At 37.1% G+C, this 21,875-nt stretch overlaps 1 protein-coding gene across 3 annotated transcripts in view; it reads left to right on the top strand.

The window, feature by feature from the left end:
* The window catches only part of LOC149086605 (cell adhesion molecule Dscam1-like), a 250,477-nt gene that overhangs the window by 133,329 nt on the left and 95,273 nt on the right, over nt 1–21,875 (top strand). For all 3 annotated transcript variants that reach the window (XM_089230984.1, XM_089230985.1, XM_089230986.1), the window contains exons 3-8: nt 656–817; nt 3,596–3,745; nt 12,828–13,121; nt 14,231–14,500; nt 18,883–19,290; nt 21,306–21,467. In XM_089230984.1, coding sequence (XP_089087110.1) covers nt 656–817; nt 3,596–3,745; nt 12,828–13,121; nt 14,231–14,500; nt 18,883–19,290; nt 21,306–21,467 — 1,446 coding nt within the window. The remainder of the gene's footprint in view (nt 1–655; nt 818–3,595; nt 3,746–12,827; nt 13,122–14,230; nt 14,501–18,882; nt 19,291–21,305; nt 21,468–21,875) is intronic.

The raw sequence follows: 21,875 nt of genomic DNA, 5'->3' as shown, positions 1-21,875 counted from the left end.
ATATCGCATAAATTAAAAAGTATGTACTGATGGTGAGTGACGGAGGAGTTCATAGAATAACGATCATGTAAGCTTTACCAAAATAAACTATTTATTACTACAAAATTTATAAACATACCATAATTTAAAGACGGTTGTTGCGCGTGTTCTTTACGCGGTGACAGCAAGCGGAAGTGTGTGATATTGAGGGGATGTTTCTCGCGAAAACATCAGCGGCTATGTATGGCTTATTTAAGGTGATTTAGTGAACAAAGAGTATGCATCATTAACATTTTATGATGATCTGCATCTCGATGTACAAGTTTGAAAAAAATTTGGAATTTTTTTTATTATTGACGTATTTTCGTATAAATTTAATTGAGTGAAGTAGCCTCAAAATTATGTCTCACACCGTAGTTAGAATGTCCTCTCAATTTTGGTTGTATAGGCCAGGGGTTCTCAAACTGCGCAGCTGTGCACGGCGGATCACTGTGACAAAGTTTTTTCCGAAGGCACTCTTTGTTAAACTGCTCTGGGGAAAAGTGGATGCGCGTTGATTATAGAAAGGAGCACCACGGGTGGGAAAAGTTTGAGAGCCCCTGGTATAGGTCATTGCAGAATTTGTGAAATTCAACTTGACTCATCACCAGAATCTCTTCATCTCTTTTTTTTCCAGTTTTACACCAATTATTCGATGTTCACGTTTCCGATCATTTCATCACTAGAGGTAGTACTGCAATATTCCATTGCCATACGCCACCATCTATCAAACCTTATATTAAGGTCATGCTCTGGTTACGAGACGATGGCGTAACTATCGGATCACCTGGTCTACTAGGTATTTCCTTTTCACTATTGTTCTTCAAAAAATAAACGTATGTATCGATATAAAGGGTGGTCACAAAATAAATTTGCCGATACACGAGTACTTAGCGGCAGCAAAAACGACCACGCGGGAACGACCACAGCAACAGCATTTCAAAAAATTCAAATGGCAGACATCTTTTGCATTGGTCAGTGATCGCTGCAGGGAGAACCTAAGAATGGCGTTAGAACGGTGTCTGTAGCACCATAGCCGCCGGAGCAGGACACGGACGAAGAAAGATCTCACCAAGTGGTTAGTGTGCCAACTTTTCGGTGAAGGACTTCCTGCTGCAGTTATTTGATTTTCATTAACTGCATCCAAATTTTTCTTATTCTGCGTCTAGCGCTGTCGTTTATGAAATTTTACTCCGTAGACCACTTTGTAAAGCATAAATGTGAGATTGTTGATATTTGAAATTTTTGAAATTTTGTTGCTTCAATCAGAACTTTGAGAACTAGGTTTTCGTTTCTCTTTGCATTCTCGAGTGCATACTCGGAAACACCCATATGTCGAATTTCATACGAATTCGTTCATTTTTGCGGCCGCTAGAGGCTCGTATATCGGCAGTTATTATTCTATGACCACTGTGTATGTGAGAATATGTTATATATATAAATGTACTATTATTATTTTTTTATTCTTACAAAGTTGCTTATATATGTATATATACAAATACTGTAAATACGTAAATGTGTGGGTGTATATAAATATATATACACACATTTACGTATTTACAGCATTTGTTGTTGTTTTTTTACACAATTCAACATTCAGCAGTTTCAAAGGGGCATGTTTTGTACGAACATCTAAAAATATCCCGATTGCTTAAATGCACCATGTTCTACTGAATATCATCAGATATTCCGGGTTTGGTTTTTGAACCACGTGAGCACTGTAATAAGATTAGTACAACGGGGATTCAGAACTACGATATCTCTGTTACTTATGCGCACTGCATAAAGCTTCTCTTCAACGTATTTTAGAGAAACAAGTCTACATCAGAAAACATATAAAATATCCTGATACTATACCTTTGTCTTTTTCGCTATTCTTGGAGTTCATAAATACTCGGTGAAAACAAAAATATTCATGGACAGGCAACAAGAAAAATAAAAATATTCAATAAACTTTTCATCTTTGAATGCGTCGTAGGTGAAAAAAATTTAAAAGCGTTATAGGCTATGGCTTTAGTACAAGGAATTGCGGTAATACGTAGAGACAAATGTTGTGCCATAAAAAAATTCGTAGTTTAAAATTCATAAAAAGGTGGAGGATTTGGAAAATTTTCACGCGTTGTGTGTGAAAGTTTTTCTCACAGAAGAGAATTTTTTTGTTACAGAAAAAAGTAGTTCCATTTTTTGTCGGTAAGTGGCGTTGCACTTACGCACTTACCCCAAGAAATATGTAAATCAGAGTCCTATAAAACTGCAGTATGTACGATCAACAGCTCGTTTCTGTTACTTGCACTTATATGAGGTTTTCATTGTGATGTTGACATTAGGGGGATTAAGGATTGTTGCTGAAATAGATTTACCTCAGTCACGAATCACCGGCTGAAGATTTACGAACGTTTCGGATACAGAAGAGATCAAAGAAATGTTGAGGTCCAACCATTCTTACTTCTGTGCAGCACCGTATCGACAAAAATTCTAACTAACTTTTTTGTGTAACACAAAAAAAAAATCCTTATTGTGAGTATACTTTTTTTCACAAACCGCATTCAAATATACCTATTCCTTCAATTATGAATTTTTTAAATATTTACGAATTTCCATACAAATACAAATACAACGCCACAACAGGCAAATTGCCCAACGAGGTGGCTGACTTAAGAACATCATGGATCCCCGAGCCATTTTTTGGAGGCCCTACCTACTACTGCTACACCACACATGCACCCCCCCCCGCGGAACCCCCCAACGAATCGGTACATGCGGGAATGTGCGTGTACTTGTAGTGAAACCTGAGGTAAAGTTTGTTTCTGTGTAATGCTTGTTATGTGTAGTGCTGTCATCTGCCCCCAGTTTATCTAACTATGAGTGAAGTGTTATGGTTGACTGATTTACCGTTGTAGGACTGTTGCTCTCTGTGGCGAGACTTTTTAACGGGGAAATCGGCTCGCATTTGCGCCTTGAAGTTGGGAACCACAGAAAACCAACTTCAGCCGACCACCATTGTGGGGTTTGAACCCGGATCCTCGCATCACGAGTCCGGCACTATAATAAAATATATAACGTATATAGAAACATCTTCTCCTCTTGTCAATACAAGATTCATTGAAAGACCGGTTATTTGTGGAGATGAAGATTACAAGAAGGAAAATTCATCATTGCCCACACGGGGACTCGAACCCTGGTCACTCGCTTGCCGGACGAGTGCTCTATCATCTAAGCTATGGAAGCAGATTTTATTGTAGTACCTCTTATTTTTCATAATTTTGTTATGGAAGTCTTTTTTACGTTCATGATATTGAGAAATAATGACCCCGGCATTGAGATGGAAGAGTCTTTTGAATTTTGAAGTGATTGAGTGCTCCTGACACCAAAATCTCTATGTCTACTAGAAGCAATTGCTTATAATTCTATAAAATTTCAACATATTAGTTCTTTAAGATACATACTTAATGTTTTCTAAATCTGAAGTATTGAATTGATGAAAAAATCTTTTTTGTGATTGGTTTGTAACTGCATATTGTACTATCACCATCATAGCACTTTCTTCCCCCCCCCCTTTAATTTCACAAATTTAAAGGAGACAAATACAGTATTCTTCCATCCGGGGAACTGTTGGTACACAACGTCGATTCAAGCGATAGTGCTCCAGGTTACCAGTGTCAGGTTCAGCATAAATTAACGGGAGATACGAAGCTAAGCTCCACTGCCGGAAAACTAGTCGTCAGAGGCAAGTATTTCATTTTTTTTCCTACTTTCTTTTTAAATGTAGTACATTAGCATAAGTTTTTGGGGGACCGGATCTTTGAACAAAATCTTTCCCACATCATCTTTTATTTCCAAAACATGAAGCTTTTACTGTTCTAATTGTTAACGTATAGCAGCGGTTCTCAACCTTTATTGACTCTCGGAGCAGTCTTTATTTAAAATTTCCATGGTGGAGTCAGATTTCTTCCTTCTATTTACCGTATTCCCCCGCATTAGCCGGCATGCCACCAAACACGAGGGATACCAGATTTTTGAATGGTAGGGTCTAAAAACAGTGAGGTTTGATGAGGATTTTATAATAAGGACATTTAGAAATTTTCAGGATCTGTGATTCGAATTTTCCCGGTATTCCCGGCATGCTAGTCTCTCTCGATGTTTCCATGAATGACGGCTAATGCTGAGAAATACGGTACTTATTCATCAAATTTACTGATTTATTTATTTATTTTTTCGAATGGGAGCGCAGCCTCTGGGAAGTGAGTGCAAGAGACCGAAGGGCTCCGCGGAGTATGTGTGTGTGTCTGTAGTACCCCAGGGAGCACCATTACTATTTTGCAAGAAGGGATTTAGTGCCCCTTAGGTTTACATCTTGCATCAAAGTAAAGCATATGTAGAACATTCATAAGCCAGCCATATGGAAAAGGTGGCAACCATAAAAAATCTTCCTCGTTCCCACAAATATTTTCTACATAAGTATATACATACAGTGTTTGTTGTACAACTTTCCACTGCAACTTTGTACTGCATTCACTGGCTAAAAAATACTGGCACAAATCAGTCCAGCATGTTATATTTCGATATAAATTCTCATATTGTTATATTTCGATATAAATTCTCATATTTTTATATTTCGATATAAATTCTCATATTTTTATACTTCGACTAGCTATAATACCCGGCGCTGCCCGGGTTTTCCTCAATGAGGCTTTTTTGGATCACGTGATATCTCCCTCTCTTTTTCTTGAGGGACATACAAACCGTGTCCAAGTTAACCAATATGGCGACTTCCTGCGCGATTCATGAAATAAACAAATCTAGATTTACACAGAAACGTAGAAATTAATGTATATTTTTCTTTTTTTAAGGGGCGCTAGGTATTTCGATCCCCCCCCCCCTGAACTTCAAGTTATCCATCTGTCTGTTCCAGCTTCCGAAAATCCTTAGTTAAAGCTGTGGAATTTTTCGATGCACTTTTCACAGGCTCATAACTAATTTTAAAATATCCTAACCCACATGAATTTATGCAAATAAATATCAAAAGAGACATTCATTTTCATACTTGAGAAGATATAAATGAAATCAATGATATTGCTCGAATATCCAACTCAAAAGTATAGGTTTGGCTAATTACTTCGTATTTAATCTCCTGGGCTTCGTATATCTCTAAGCGAACCGAATGTTTCAAAAATCGAGAATTCAATACAATTTTTAAAATTATTGATGGGGCGGAAAATCCCACTAATTTCCGCATTTCTACAGTAAAATCGGCAATTTTAGCACTGATTTCTATGAGGATCACCCTTTTCCTGACTTTCAAAGCGATGCTGATGATGATTATGACGTCTATTCAAAAAGCCTCATTACTGAGAGTATTGAAAATGTGGCAAACCATTATAAAGGCATAAACTATAATACATAACTGGCAGCATTAAAGAAGTGACAAACCATTGTAAAGACATAAACGCGTCTGAAACTCATCGCTAGGGAACCACGGTAACCAAAGTAAACGTTCGGAAAGTGATTGTTGAGGCTCAAAAACCATTGTTGCCCGACAGTTTTTTGCCCGTTTGGGGTATTTGCCCTGGTCTGACGAAATTTTAAAGTAGCCTATCGTTCAAGTCGGGTCCCATTTGGTATATATGCAAAATTTGGCGACGATCGATCTAAAATTGTAGATTTGTATAGAGAACATACACACACACAGACACACAGAAAATCAATTATATATGTATAGATATAAATTCTCATATTGCTATATTTCGATATAAATTCTCATATTGCTATATTTCGATATAAATTCTCATATTCCAATTTATATACATTGTATGCACATATTATACTTGTAAGCTAAGTCCCACGCACATCCCCACCAATACACATCGCATATCGTTAATGAGGAAATTTGTGTATATATTGCTTCATATATTATCTTAATTATTTCAACTCGTTATTTAAAGCAGAATTTCAGAAAAAGCTTGTATCTATTACAAACTATTTAATATGAAGTTTCTAATGTATACCTACATTTTGCATGCATTTTCCGTCGTTATGAAATAAGCATGTTAAAAAAATTGCTTTTTAAAATACACACAAATCAATATGAGATGGGGGGGGGGGGAATTGTGTCTGACTAAATTAATCGAATCAGAACCCCGCTAGCATTCACCAGATACTAACAAAACAGGCGTTATAAAACACACTATAACAACACGCGCAGAACGTCACAGCACAGAGCAGTTTCCAGCGGGTATTTGCCATATTTTCGGCTTCCTTGCTTCGCTGTAGTCTTGTATAATATCTCGCTTGTCGTGGTTCGGAATCCCAAACAACCTCAAGTGAGTCCCTCTGCCTTCTGATGAGGAGGTCGTTATGTAGTTGTAGAAAAGTCATCATATCGTGTATTTTGTTGCAATGGGATTATTGAGTATTTTTTTTTCCAAATTTGTGAGCTCGTACTTTGACGCAATAGGACGAGGTGGTCACGCACTCCGTATTGCAGTGTCTGTAGCGGAGATCTCCCTTTTGTCCAGATACACACGTTATAGTGATATTATATATCACATTATATATAACAATGTGAAATCGATGCAGGTATGAATGAAAGGGCCCGTGTTCAGTTAGACAATAGACAAACACCGCTTATTAAAATCACGGATAATGTTATCATTTGGGTATTGTTATGACTTTCGCAAAGTGCGAAACAAACCAATGTCATAACGTAGGAAAAAATCCATCTGTTAGTTATCAGGACCTCGGTTTATGCTATCAATTTTTTTTCGTCGAATGTTTGGAATGTAAAGTATATTCCAAGGCTATAAGGTTGAACGAAACTCATTTTTCCGTATAAGTAATGGTTATCATCCTGCAGGACTATCTAGGAAGTCCTAATGGGCTCCCCCCCTCCCTTCTTGTCGATAAAAAATTCCGTATTCAATTCATAATGGCCTAATCGGGGACTGTAATAGCCGCTATGACCCATGTACGTGTATTGCTTCTTTTGCAATTTCTTCCCTATAGGAAAGGAAGAACAGAGCTGTTCCGTTTTCATACATCCCGTTTGACCAAGCGGGACTCATGGTCATCGTACTACTACTAAACCAGACATGCACCTCGTCCATATTCTTCTGTGCAGCTTCTAAGGAATCGGTACATGTGGGAATGTGTGTATCCGTGTTGTGATCCTAACGTAAAGTTTGTTTCTATGTAATGCTTGTAATGTGTAGTGTGTGACATCTGCCATCAATTTTTCTAACCATGAGTGAAGATTTTACCGTTCTAGGCCTGTTGCTCTCTGCGGCGAGACATTTCAACGGCTCGCATTCGCACCTCGAAGTTTAGAACTATAGAAAACCAATTTCAGCAGATCACCACTGTGGCGGTGTGGTTTGAACCCGGGTTCTTACCAAGCGACTCCGTCACTATGACTGCTCAAACACCACAACACCACAACGACATGGTCATCGTACCACCACTCGTCGCCATCGTAACGGGATTTTTTACAACCGAGACTTCTTCGAATATAGTTGTCTGTCGTTATTGTTATCAGAAACCTTGAGTCCAAATGTAATCAGATCAAGCAGCGTATAATGTTGATCTGTTTTATGTTGATTTTCTTTACGTGATGATTTTTGTGAAACTGAATTATATATATAGAAACTACAATCAAAACTACGTAAGTAAGTAGTAAATTAAGTTTTCTCAAAAGTTTGGTTCAATAGATTGTTCAATAGATCTTTATTAATTTAAATATTTCCCGCGTGACCATTAAAGAAAATTTGCGAGAAAAAGAAACACGTTTTTCGTCTACATTCATTGAAATATCTAACCATCCTTTCACAACGACGACGAAGACGATGTTATCAAGAAGCTGCTCATCCATTATAAATGATTTCTTGAAGATCTTTAATAAATGATTATTCATTACACGTAAATAAATGATGGTAGCGTCGATTCACATCAAAGCTCATTCGAAGATCGTTGTCGACGAAGTTCAATTCAATTTCAAGTAATCGCACGTGACACAAAGTAAAATACCAGGACTAGGCTGGGATGAACGTTAGTCACTTTCTTGTCAAGAAAGATTAAGACTGTTCGACGTTGATATGACTAAAAATTTTATTCCTCCCATTAATCTCCATTATCAGTTCTTCTTATTTTTTGTACCGAATGATACCACAGCTGCCAAATATGTTGAGATGATGAACGATACAGCCCATCGTCAGAAAAATTTGGTTTTAAGTAGTTAATTGAATATTCACTCGCTTTCGAAAGTTCACGTCATTTTCGGATCGGCCTGTGCTGTGATGTTTCCTGCCATTACATACATTTTTTTTTACATCCCGTTTATCTTAACCTTACCACTCAAAAATAAAATTAATTACGGATTAGTTCTTTCCGTGTAATGAGGCGTGTGCTTTCCTCGTGTATCTTCGCGGAGGCGCACAATCCATCCTGCTGCAGAGTGTTTTCCCGAGCAATTTTTCGATTCAGCAAGTCTCTGATCAATGTTTCTTCGCTTTACTTTGAGAAATAATTACGAAAATCCAATATTTCTTTTCCTCGAGGGACAGATAACACACTTCGTCGAATAACTTTGAGTAATTGTTTGCACCGTCATGCGTGCTGCCTCTGCGAAAAGTACTTGCGGTGCGACTCCGCGTTAAAACCGTAATATATTAAACCACAAGGACAACGCATTTAACGGCGTTCTCTTAATGCTCGGATACAAAAAGCAAAAAGTGATGGGACCAACTGCTCTATAAAAGCGCAATCGTAAAGGCAAGTAACTAGCTTAGTAAAACGTGAGTTAACGAGAGTGAGAGAATCTTTACAAAAATAAATATTTCACTAGATGATTCCGATATGAATTCTCTGATTTCGTTCACAGGTGTGTCTCCACGAATTAATCCTTCTTCTTACTTAGAGTAACATTGTACATTCTATCTTTGGAAAAGAATGTTAATTTCGTCGAAATTGTGTGCAACTGATGTTACTCTAATTAGATTTCGCTGTTACAGGACTGGCAACGAAAAGTTTGAAATGCGGAGGCTCTGTCTGATGAGCCTCAGAGAGCACACGAAGGCACAAGAGGGTTAACTTTTATTCTATTTCAGAGCTGATGTACTAGGTTCTCCTCTCTCGCCAGGTCTTTCAGATTTAATACTCCAACTGAAAACATTCAGAATTCAGCTTGCGTATTACACGAAATATGCTGAAATGGGTTCTGAAGTAGTATTGCGTAGGATAAGGATTTGCGTGGAATAATCTGCCACACACTCTAACACATAAAATATAGTCTGCCCATGTTCAAAAGAAAGATGAAAAATCTTTTGTTACTAACATATACTAACCGCAAATATCAGTGCAATCAATCGTACTAAAAAAATCACCTGTCAAAGAACTTGTTTCGCTTTTTCACTTGGTATTAATTTTTTTTATTGTATTATGCGTGACTGAACTATTATATATATGTTGTATCATTTGATCATTTTTGTCGCATCACGGTCACTTTCCGCACACGAGAGTTAATTAGGCCGGGATCTATAGTTTATTGCCGATTTCAAACGGCAGAGAATTTGTCATTTTGCCTTTTTATACTCATTGAGAGGTTGGTGTGTTAACTCCAAGGTGTGAGACTCCCTGTAGTAGCAATCTTTTTCTGTGATCGTTTCCGTTTCTGTTGTACCCCGTAAGAGGAAAGTTTCTGACAAGGACCAATCGGTTACTCGCGACACCTCTGAACACCCTTTGATACATTGCGTAAGTATCTTATCGACCTGGGCTAGCGCGTCCTTACTATAATTATATATATTCGTTCTAAGTTCCATGCTGTTGCCACTGTTTTTTTTTCTTTTGTTTTTGTTTTTTTAGAGAGAGCGGGACTTTTTCTCCCTTGTCCTTTCTACACCATTCAAATTTTATACTTAATTTTCTCCAATAATTATTTGTATGTTAATTTTTTTCTTATTTTCTGTGCATATATGATATGCTTGATTCTATAAGGAAGGTGAATAAATTTGAATACGTAAGAAAACTACTACTACTACTTGGCCATATATCGATAGCTTGTAAACATTCCCTAAGGAATTTCTAACGAATCGGTAAATGTCGGAACTTGTGTTTTCAGTGTATGTGAGATCCTAACGTCATAGTTGTAAGTGTTTAGTGTTTCATTTGTGTTGTCATCTGTCTTCCATACTTTAGACTTGAAATGGAAAATGTCTTGATTTTTATGTAAATGTCGTGTTCAAATTCTGCCTGTTCTCTGCGGAGACGCAATCAAAGCTGAACTTCAAGTATTAGTTTTTTTTTATTAATTCTGATCTTTATTCCATCAGATTATTTCAAACTTATTTAAACCTATCTCCCCATCTTCCAAAAAAAAAATTAGAAATTTATCCATTACCCGTCCTAAGTAAACAAAGAGAAAAAATTAGGATGTTGTTTTATATCTCTATCTTCTTCCATCTCTCTAAAAGGAGTGGTATCACTTTTTCTTCTTTTCTTCTCAAGCTGCTTCAAAGTCACGCAACTTTTGTTTCAATCACAGTTAAGTAACTTTGAAGCCAGAATGTGTGTTGGTCTTTCATTTAAATTAGTCTCTCCACAGAGAGCAGGCAGACCTTCTCTCTTCCTTTCTGTCAACGCGATATGTATGTAACATATAACACGGAAATTCAGGCGTCTACCATTTATACTTCAGAATATGGAAGAGAGATGGTAGCAAAAGTATAAAAAATGAAACAAGCATAACCCCAGCAATATAAATATGTTATTACACATACTCGTGCACACAACACATTCCTGTATTTACCGATTCCTAAGAAATTTCCCCAGAGGAATGTTCACGAGGTGCATGTACGGTTGAGAAGTAGTGGTAGCTCTTCAACACGATATTTGAATGATATTAAAATTCAGGCATATGTCATTTTCACTGTATAATATGGAAAACAGATGGCAACACCAGTAAAACACGAAAAAAGCATACCTCTGCAAACATAAATATGTTAGAGCCCCATATACACTCATAATACAAATTCCGGCAAGTGAAGTTTCGTTAGAAATTCCACAGAGGGATGTTTACCGTTGCGGTCGAACGATAGTAGTTCTCAATAACAAATAATCACGTGTTTTAATAATTTCGACTGAACCACACTCCGGTATTCGTATCGCTTTTCTACAATTTCGGTTTCCTTTTTTTTTGAATGAAGATATCGTAGAAAATTGTCGCCACATAAAGTACAGCATATCGTATTTTTCTCGTACAAAAATTTGATTGCATTCGCTGCGAAAAATTTGATTAGTTATTCGGCAAACAAATTTTACAGCATCGTGGTATTCACTGCAACATAAAGCTATTTGCAAAGAAGTCAACACGAAGTACAACTTAATCTGTAGGTATGATACGCGTCATTTATATACTAGTCATACTTGAATTAACTGGGAATAATTTGACAAAAATAATAAAATAATGACAGAAAAATTTGTAAAATCACTATTCCTGTTCAATTTTTTGTTTTTTAAGGTAATGAAATATTTTTGAATCACTTTGCATATCGTTCCAATGAACAATCAGTGAATGAATCAGTTAATAATCAGAGATGCACAACCTCCGACCCGTGGACCAAATGCGGCCCGCCAAGAGGGTTCCACCCGAGCCACAAAAGGCGTTCCGCTTGAAAAGTATCAATACGTACATGATAATTACATAGTCTGACTATATTTCGTTCATAAAAATACGGGAATCGTGATTCATACGTGATATTGAAAAGAAATTGTCAAAGGCACGTAAATACAAATACAAATACAACGCCACAACAGGCAAACTGCCCAACGAGGCGGCTGACCCAAGAACATCATGGATCCCCGAGCCATTCTTTGGAGGCCCTACCTACTACTGCTACACCACAAATGCAACCCCCTCCCCCGCGGAACCCCCCAACGAACCTGTACATGCGGGAATGTACGTGTAGTGCAACCTGACGTAAAGTTTGTTTCTGTTTTAATGTTTGTTATGTGTAGTGCTGCCATCTGCCACCAGTTTTTTCTAACTATGAGTGAAGTGTTATGATTGAATGATTTATCGTTGTAGGACTGTTGCTCTCTGTGGCGAGACTTTTTAACGGGGAGATCGGCTCGCATTTGCGCCTTGAAGTTGGGAACCACAGAAAACCAACTTCAGCCGACCACCACTGTGGGGTTCGAACCCGGATCCTCGCATCGCGAGTCCGTCACTATAACCACTCGACCACCACAGCGGCAATATAAAGTTGCCAATTATAACCGGAAATTGTCAAAGTCAAGTAAATTTTCAACTCATGGAGATATTTATTGTTTAAGGCAAGTAAAGATGTCAGTTGTAGTCAAGAGATTGTCAAAGACAAGTGAATTTGCCATTTTTAGCAGAAAGAACTGTCAAAAGCAAGTAATTCCCCGAAAGAAGTATATGTTTGACAAATATGTGGATGAATATATTTATGACCACTGTATAATAATTATATTTGAGTCATAATTATCACAATATATATATATATAATTTACGTCATGAAAATAATCTCAGTTCTTGATTTCAAAAATTTAAGTAGATCTCGTTAAAAATAAGGGGAGAAACGAGACACATTTTATGTAAAAAGATTGAGAAAATATGGATATTATGAAAAAATATGGGAATGTCCTGTAAAAGGCCAGTCATATGGTCACTTTACATACGCATGTTTCTGGCCCGCGAGCGGCAGAAATACTGCATATTTGGCTCGCGCGCTTGAAAGGTTGTGCAGTCACCCCTGAATTACGTGAATACTATTTGTATCATTTTTTTTTTCCAGAACCACATACATCTTTGCCACCGACCATAACTCAGTCAGAACCAGTTCTGAGAGGCAAGGAATCTGAACGCGTGCTTCTGCCTTGTGTCGGACAGGGATATCCCCCACCGATATACAGATGGGATAAGAAAGACGGTGACAGGACGACTCCGGTCCATGTCGGTGGTCGGATTCATCAAAAAGACGGAATCCTGATCATTACTCAACTGGCTATTCAAGACACAGGTGTTTACGTTTGCGCAATAAACAACACAGTTGGTGAAGACACTGCGGAGACCAAACTTCTTGTTTCTGGTATGATTTCATCATAAAGAGTTTTGCATTTGATCATTTTTGTCGCACCACGGTCATTTTCTGCATACGAGGGCTTATTAGACCGGAACCTACAATTTATTGCCGATTCCGAACGGCAGGCTTGTTTTATACTCATAAAGGGGTTGGAGCGCTAATCCCTTGCTGGGGGAATCCCTGCGGTAGCAATTTTTTTCCTGCGGTCATGTCGCCGTTTTCGTTGTACCCCTGTGTCAGGAAGTTTTTCTGACAAGGACGAACCGGGTGTAGAACTCGCGACACCTCTAAACATCCTTTGGGCGAGCATCTTATCGACCTGGGCTACCGCGCCCAGGATTTTTACACTTACTCCCCCCCCCCCCCACCTACATTTCGCCTCCGACGATTCACCTGCCCTGGTCGTATGAGTAGCCAAGTGCGTGATCAATTGTGTGACAGCCACTCACTTACACAGTCGCTCGCTAGATCATTCATATGGTAGTTTACGCAACCATGCAGTCACTCACACATACGGTCACTCACAGCCACTCACTCTTTCGGTCACTAACAATCACTTACTCATACGGTCACTCACTTGATAACTCATACGATCGGTCACTCACAATCACTTACTCATACGGTCACTCACAATCACTTACTCATACGGTCACTCACTTGATAACTCATACGATCAATCGCACACTCAATTAGTCACTCACTCACTCGATCACTCATATGGTAAAAGCAGGCGAAATTTCTGGGGGCGATATGTAACGGAGAAGAAACATACCGGGGTGAAATTTATTTATCTCTCTGAGACGATCACCATCATCGCATTAAAAAAATCTTTATTTGTTCATGGAATCTATGGTAAACACAACGTTGTTCATAAACTAGTCAACAATTTTAGAATTTCACTCATATTATTTTACTGGCATCGAGAGTATTTACTACCGACATAGGGAAATTAAATTCGATAATACTGCGAGACACTAGCTCGTAGATTAATGCGTGAGATGGTGTGATCATTCATGTTGCCAGGTGTTCTAACGATATCTGATTTTCACTTAATGAGAATTCACGAATATCAAGATAGTTTGGACTTGACTGATAGTCTCTTCTTTTTATTTCAGCACAGCTATCTGCTAGTATACAGCCAGATCGCCAGACAATCGATGTCGGGAAAACGGTGACACTGACTTGCCACGTGACGGGACATCCAGTTCATTCCGTGGTGTGGCTGAGAAATGGTATAGCGCTGTCCACGGCTACACATGTGTCGCTTCTTTCAAGAGATGTCGTGAAGATCAGCCCCGTGAAGAAAGAGGATGCTGGAATGTACCAGTGCTTTGTCAGCAACGACCAGGAAGTAATACAGGGTGCAGCCGAACTCTTTGTTACTGGTAAGAGAATCGCACTATCTAACTTTTTTGATTCATGGATAAGTCGCACGTACTCTATACTAGAAGTGCAAAACCTCCGGCACATGGGGCCAAATGCGACTCAGGAAAAGAGTGTTCCAGTAGAGAAGTATCAATACATACAACACGATACATATTTCCACAGGTGACCATATCTGTTCCGTAAAAATACTTTTAATCCACGCCTGAAAATGCTGGACATCACCAAATATCGCCAAAAAAGTTGTTGAAATATCAAGCAAAGCTGTCATTTATGCACTGAAACAGCGCACGCGCTCCGAAAACGTAGGCACTTTTTTCTCCAATGCACACTCTATCGGCCACACCTTTCATTTTACATGAAATGGTTCAAAAACTTTCAGAAAAGTGGAAGTACATCGGTTAAAAGATTTCGAAGTGAAAATAAGTTAGACCGCATCGAGTCAAAGTAATTCTGATGAGTGTTGGCTGATCGGCGCTAAAATTCATCAGAAGATGCGGCTATTTTATATTAGCGCGTGCACCCATATCAACGAAAATATTCGTTAGCGGAGGCAGAAAAATCACGAAAATATATCTTCGTTAGCCGAAATATTCGTAAGCCGAGGTATCAATGTAATAAATAAATCACTGAAAAACTCGCAATTTAAAAAGAAAAATTACATCCGTAGAAAAATCAAAAATTATGAACAAAAGCCTAAACACACAACACTGTCGTGACACGATTTCACGTCACATAACTTCCACGTCAGAGAATTTCCACAAATTTACAACGTCTCTGACGTGTCGAATAATCATGAATCTGTGTTCTCGGCGTTAACTGATTCACACAAATGAAAGAAATGTCTCTGTTGAATTTACGTTCTTTAAAACTGTAAATTTTCCCATTGTATTAATTTTCCATTATATCGATAATGCTTCATGAATATGATGATACCATGACACCCTACATGAAAAAAGCATTCAAAAAATGTTCCTGCATTTAGATGTATTTCGGAACATAAACAGATTTTAATGGGAGATAGCGTTATTAAACAGTAAAAATTCCCGAATGTTCCAGCTTCGTGTATGCATAGTACGTATAATACATTTTCATTAGTTCTTGACACCCGTGTATTACGCGAAAACTATTATGCAATCGTCCGTGATAATTTTATCCCTGAAGTACATTGAATTTCACTACAATAACGAATTTAATAAAAGAAAAAACATTATTTTTATGTTCTTTGCGCTAAGGGCTTGTAATTATCATCGCAGCGATAAATTAAAAAAGGGGTCAAAACGCAGAAATTATTTGCCGATGGGAAATTGAAATGCTTTTTTTTGCTCAGAGCATTTTTTTCTGACGAGTAGGAGGACAAAACCTCTAAAAGAAAAACATTTTTTTTTTCCGTGATCATTATAATAAATAATAAGTAGGGAAAAAAACGGTGAGACAAAAACACATAATGAGTTGTTTTGAAAAATTAAAATGTATATGTATATATATAAGAATAAAGAGTTCAAAGCTAATGAATAAATTTTCTCCCCCAAAATGAGGCAACGCAACCTCCAGGCGAAACCAATTACTAAGATTCAATTTCGTACCAGCGATAGTCTTCTTTTTTTTTTATGCCCTTTTCTATTTGATTCCCTACAATCTGAATTATTTCTGCGAAAATGTTTCGTTTATCTATTTTTGTTTTATTAATTTATTTACCCAAAGAATTCCTCAGAATTTGCAATGTGGAGAAATTCTATTTTTTCCCTCTTCTTTTTTTTTTTGCATCCTTATTCCCGCTTCAATAATTTAAATTGAAAGCAGAAAATGATTCGGAAGAATTTAAGCGAAAAATTGAAGGGAAAAAAATGAAAATGAAAAAAAAAAAAAAAAAAAGAGAGAGAGTGTGTTTATACGATGTAATCATAAAAACATCTAAACCGAATGTCTCAAATTCAAAACCGAGGAAAATTACGATGCATTAAAAAAATGGGGAGGAAGAAAAACAAACTTGAAGATTTCGATGCCGATAGGTTTCCATTAATTATAGTGAAACTGGTTTTCGAGAAAATTTAATTAAGAGCGAAGTATACAAAACATCCACTCTTATGTGTATTCATATTACTCGTGTTTTCAAAGTATTTAGTTTTTTTTTTCATAAAAGAAGGTTAATTTTTTTTTAATTAAAAGCACTATATCTACATATCGTGTGTATATGCTCCTTAACTTTCATGTTAATTTTATTTCCTCTCTCATCCGTTAATTTGAGTGCTAAATTCTACAGACATACTACCGCGGGAATGTATTAGAGTGCAATATACAGCGTGCGTAGCTAACTCCTCTCGCTGCAAATTACTAGAGAATTGTTGATTCTGGAGCCACACTTCCAATTAGAAAAATGCATCTTTATAACGTGAGAAACTGAGATACCTCATTAACATTACAAGAAGTTTTATCTCGTTATACTGAAATTAAAAATTTATAGAGTACTTTTTATATGGACACTCTGTTCTCGGAAACCCAATTAGAGAGTTGTTGCCCTGTCTTTATTGACAGCAACAACAAAAAGTGCAATATCCGCTGAGATATTTGAATTCAAATATCTCAGCGAATATTGCACTTAGAAATGTTGATTTTTTTTCTTTTTTCTTCAGGAGAAACAGTGCATCAGCTTTCTAATTAGAACACCATATATACACATGGTGTCCATATAATTTCAATTTTTATTTTAAATAACTATACATCCCCCTTGTTATATGAATGGCGTATCTGAGTTTTACACGTTATTTGGACACTTTTTATAATTGGGATCAACGAATCGCTAATATTTTGTGGAGAGAGAAGCATAAATTCAATGTATAATCTTGAAACATTCGATATTTAAAATGTCTTGACTGAATGAATGAACGCCAGGGGTCTGCCACCGGACTTATCCCGTTGCCGAGATCTCTTCCAGCCCAGCTTCGTGGCAGAGTCTGGAACAAAGTGAGTGCACCTAAAAGTCTGAGTGTGTAGCTAATGTTGTGTCTGATATTTCAGTGCTGTCATCTATACTTCAAAATAGTGAGTGAAGTGTAATGATTGAGTATTTGTAACGTTATAGGCCTGTTGCTCTCTGTGGCGAGACTTTTTAATGTGGAGATCGGCTCGCATTCGCTCCTTGAAGTTGGGAACCACAGAAACCCAACTTCAGCCGACCACAAAAATATCTTGAATAAAAATTATTGTGAAATTGAATAGAAATTTCAGTCAAAGAATATTTTACTTGAGGAATTTAATTGGCCCCTAGAATGCCAAGCTGGAAATAAGGGTTTATGTGAAATTAGAATTCGTGAATATATAAAAAAGTACGCTCTGTGTGGTCGTAGTTTAGTAGAAAATAAATGGCCAAATTTTATTTCATTACTTATGTCATGGACAGACATGACATGTTGTCAGCAAGTTCTCGGGTTCTGAGATATCTGCAGTCGAGATCTGAATAGAATGGTATAATGCCCCCTAGTAATGAATTCTATAACAATGTGTTTTTGCTATGAACATACAAGGTGTCTCATAAATTCGTAAATAGTTAAAAAATTCATAAAAATTGGAGCGTTATCGAATGCGGTTTGAAAAGAGTTATTTTCACAAAGGGGGGAAGTTTTTTGGCAGAATGAAAATCAATTGAGACGGCACTGCACCAAAGCAACTCATTGAAAATAAGCAAATCAAAGTCCTACGAAATACAGGGTGAATGATTAACAACTGATTTCTGTGTTTTCCTATAACTGCTTGTTAAATGAGGTTTTCATAGTGATGTTTAAATTGGTGAAGTTTTTTTTACCTCAGCCACTAATCACCGGCTGAAGCTTTATGAACGTTTCGGACATTGAAGATTTAAGTGAAATCATTCATGTCGGACTGGTGTGCAACGCCCTCTATAAACAAGATTTTACCTTTTTCTTCTCTTTCGAAAAAAAATCCCCCTTCGTGACAATAACGTTTTCGCAAACCCATCCATATATAAAAATTCCTTCACTTTTTTATGAATTTTTAAACTATTTACGAATTTATTTGACAGCCTGTATCCCACCCCTACTACATCCATATTCCTAAAATTTCACAGATTTTTCACGAATAGAGATTTCAAATTGTTCCCTGAGAATCGGAAAAACTAAATATAGACGCCCTGTATAGATTTTCTATTTGCTTCACGCTCTATTTCTGCTTATCTATCTCAAAAATATAAGCCTGAAATAGACAATATTAATTCATCAATATTTTTTTTTTTTCTGAAAATAGCAAATAAAGGTTTTCCCGAAAATTAAGATACCGACTTCATGTGGAATGAAAATATTTTATAAATAATCGGCGTAGGTTAATGAGACACGATTTTTCTCATGAGATTTTCAACTAAATCTTTCAGAAGACGCACCATCTCTGGTTTTTTCATTTTCCGAGCAAGCCGTGCAACCCGGAAGCACCGTTTCTTTGAAGTGTGCCGCGTCGGGAAATCCACTGCCACAAGTCACATGGCAAGTTGACGGTTATCCAGTTCCAGAAGCTTACCACATCAGAGTCGGTGACTACGTCAGTGATGAGAGAACCGTCAATAGCTACGTCAACATCTCAGGCGTTAACATCGAAGATGGAGGATCGTATAGATGCATTGCTAGAAATGGAGTGAACTTCGTCGAACATACCAGGCGTTTGAATGTGTTTGGGCCACCTTTCATCAGACCGATGAAGAACGTAACTGCTCTCGATGGTCACAACGTATTGCTACACTGTCCTGTCTCGGGATACCCAATATCAAGAATATACTGGGAAAGAGGTAATCGAAAAATTTATTTTTTATTTTTCTTTCTCATAAAGAATAATAAAATTATGTCTAAACTCAGGGCCAGTCCTAAAAATTCTTCCGATCGAGACGAATAATATTTTGCCGCCCTTAAGATACGACTATCTGAAAAGAGTTTTTTCTTCACCTCTATTACCTTGATGCAGTGGTTCCCAAAGTGTTCGGTCCCTATTAAAGAGGAGGTTGATGATTCAAGATGACGCCAGAGAATTTCCTAAACAAAAACGTCCTTATGCGAGTAAACATATCAAATCAATATAATAATTCTTCATTGAAGAATGGGGGGGGGGGGTCACTTAGTGGGTGCACTTGTTTCTATTTTATCCCTTGTGTTTTGGAAAAACATTTACTCTTCAAAGGGTTAACTGAGCTATTTAGCTCATATAAGGTATTAAAATTCTACGTATAAAATTTAATAAAAATAATTTGAAGAAAAATCTCATTCAAAATCGAGTATCCTAAATGTGGTTTTGCGCACTTCTATGAGTGAACATGAAAATTAATAAATTAACATTTATTCTGAATCCGAAGACAAAATGTATTTATTGAAAATCCAAGAATCGCTCTCATTTCCTAGTTTTTAAAATCACGATTATGCGCAATTTATGTTCCTTGCATGTTGTTATGTTGCGTAGCACTCATTTTTTTTCCGTACTTTTTTTATTTATACGTTGCAGTGAAATATTCTAGCAAAGTAACAGCCGTGATTTTATATATTTGCGACCAGAAGCGTATGCAGCAGAGAACATGGAGGCGGGGGGGGGGGGGGCTGCCCTCCCCAACACATTCAAAAGTTAAAAATATTTTCAAATATATTAGTAAAAATATTATATATCGAAAGTTAAATACCTTTATACTATATGTGTTACCTTTATCCATTTCTGTTAATTTAAAATGTTTTTTGAAGGTCAGATAGCTCAAAATTTCTCCGGAGAGATATTCCTTGTGCTCCCCAAACCCAATGTGCCCCTCTCTAAAGTTCTATCCTCCGTACGCCAATGCTCATGACCAGGGTGCAGGGTATTGTAATGTGTCGTTCTCACTCAGTCTCGTCACAGAGAGCAACAGTCCCACAACGGAAAAATATTCAATCATTACACACCACTCATAATTCCAAAAATAGATGGCAGCACTGTAACAAACATTTCACAAGCAAGACTTCACGTAAGGTTCGCAACACATGTAGATATATTGAAACATGCGTCAATGTGTTGAAATTTCCGCAGAGGAACATAAACGAGGTGCATGTGCGTGATTTAGTAGTAGGCTTTCTCATGGTGTAATCTGGGTAACACAATTTGTACCATCAGTCGTTGTGCCACCTGATCATTATTTGGTGTAACATTACCTTCATGTCCTTACACCAATAAAAGAAAAACTCCAATTCAATCCGAAGGTGCGTATGCACCCTCGAATGGTTGATAGCACATATTCCAGCAAGTCCGTCGGAAAAATATATTTGTTCTTGGTAAAGTGTTATTGTGCACTTTCTAAAAATACCCTCTACCACCTTTGTTATCGCGATTCGACCTCACATTTTATGAGCAAAAATGCTTTTTAGGTGTCATATATTATCTTTTAAAGTTTACCCCATGAATTTAGAATCACCCAGTATTACATGTGAGAAACATCAATGAAATAGAACCCCTTTCGCCGCTTATCGAATAAAACTGTTGTAATTTTTCGGTTGAAATTGATAACTCGTTTTTGATAAACAATATGGTATAATCTTGGTTAATATTTTATGAATAATACTATTATTTAATTATCAATTTGCTTCGAAATTTTAACAGTTGTTATTTTGTGTGCGGTAAAATATTATTAATATAAATTGATTTTATTCTTCTGCTTTATGATTTTTTTGTTGCCCATGATAGACCGGAGTTGCGCTCGAAACCATCAAAATCCCAAAAACATGATTATTGATTTTCACGGTAAAAATACGAGAGATAAGAAGGAAGTTTCATGCATATTTTTCTTTTTCACAGATGGAAGAGCTCTTCCCCAAAATCACCGTCAAAAGCCATTTCCAAATGGCACGTTGATCATAGAAGAGCTACAGAGATCGAGAGACGGTGGTGTGTATCAATGTATAGCAGAAAACAACAGAAGCAGATCAGCTAAAAGAGAGATCTCATTGGGTATCATGGGTAAGTTTTAAGGAATACATTTTCAATATACAGTTGTACTCCCTTATAACGATTCGACTTTTAGCGAAGGTCTTTATTTTACGAGGAAATTAATGCATTTTGTTTCATACGATACTAATTGTATGACAATCCTTCTTTTTTTGCAAGCGGGGTTTTTACGGTAGCTCTGACTCAACGAGGAGTTTAAAAAGAGAGGGGGGCTTGAAAAGAAAATTCATAAATGAGAGAAAAATTAAAAGCAAATGCAAGAGAGTCGAACCGCCTGGCCAATGTTCGATGTAAGACAGTCCGGTAGACCCTAAATTCTTTTTTTTCATCGCTAACATGCGATACATGTTTATATTGGGTAGCTGTATTGGATTAGCTCCATGTGAAGATAGGAAAAAAGTTTGAGAGAAAAAACTATTT

The sequence above is a fragment of the Pholcus phalangioides genome, unplaced genomic scaffold (assembly GCF_987345545.1).
Source record: "Pholcus phalangioides strain wild (caught in Gottingen) unplaced genomic scaffold, Ppha-v1.0 ptg000004l_1, whole genome shotgun sequence".
In the NCBI taxonomy this organism is placed as follows: Eukaryota; Metazoa; Arthropoda; class Arachnida; order Araneae; family Pholcidae; genus Pholcus; species Pholcus phalangioides.
This window is presented reverse-complemented; position numbering and strand designations above follow the sequence as displayed.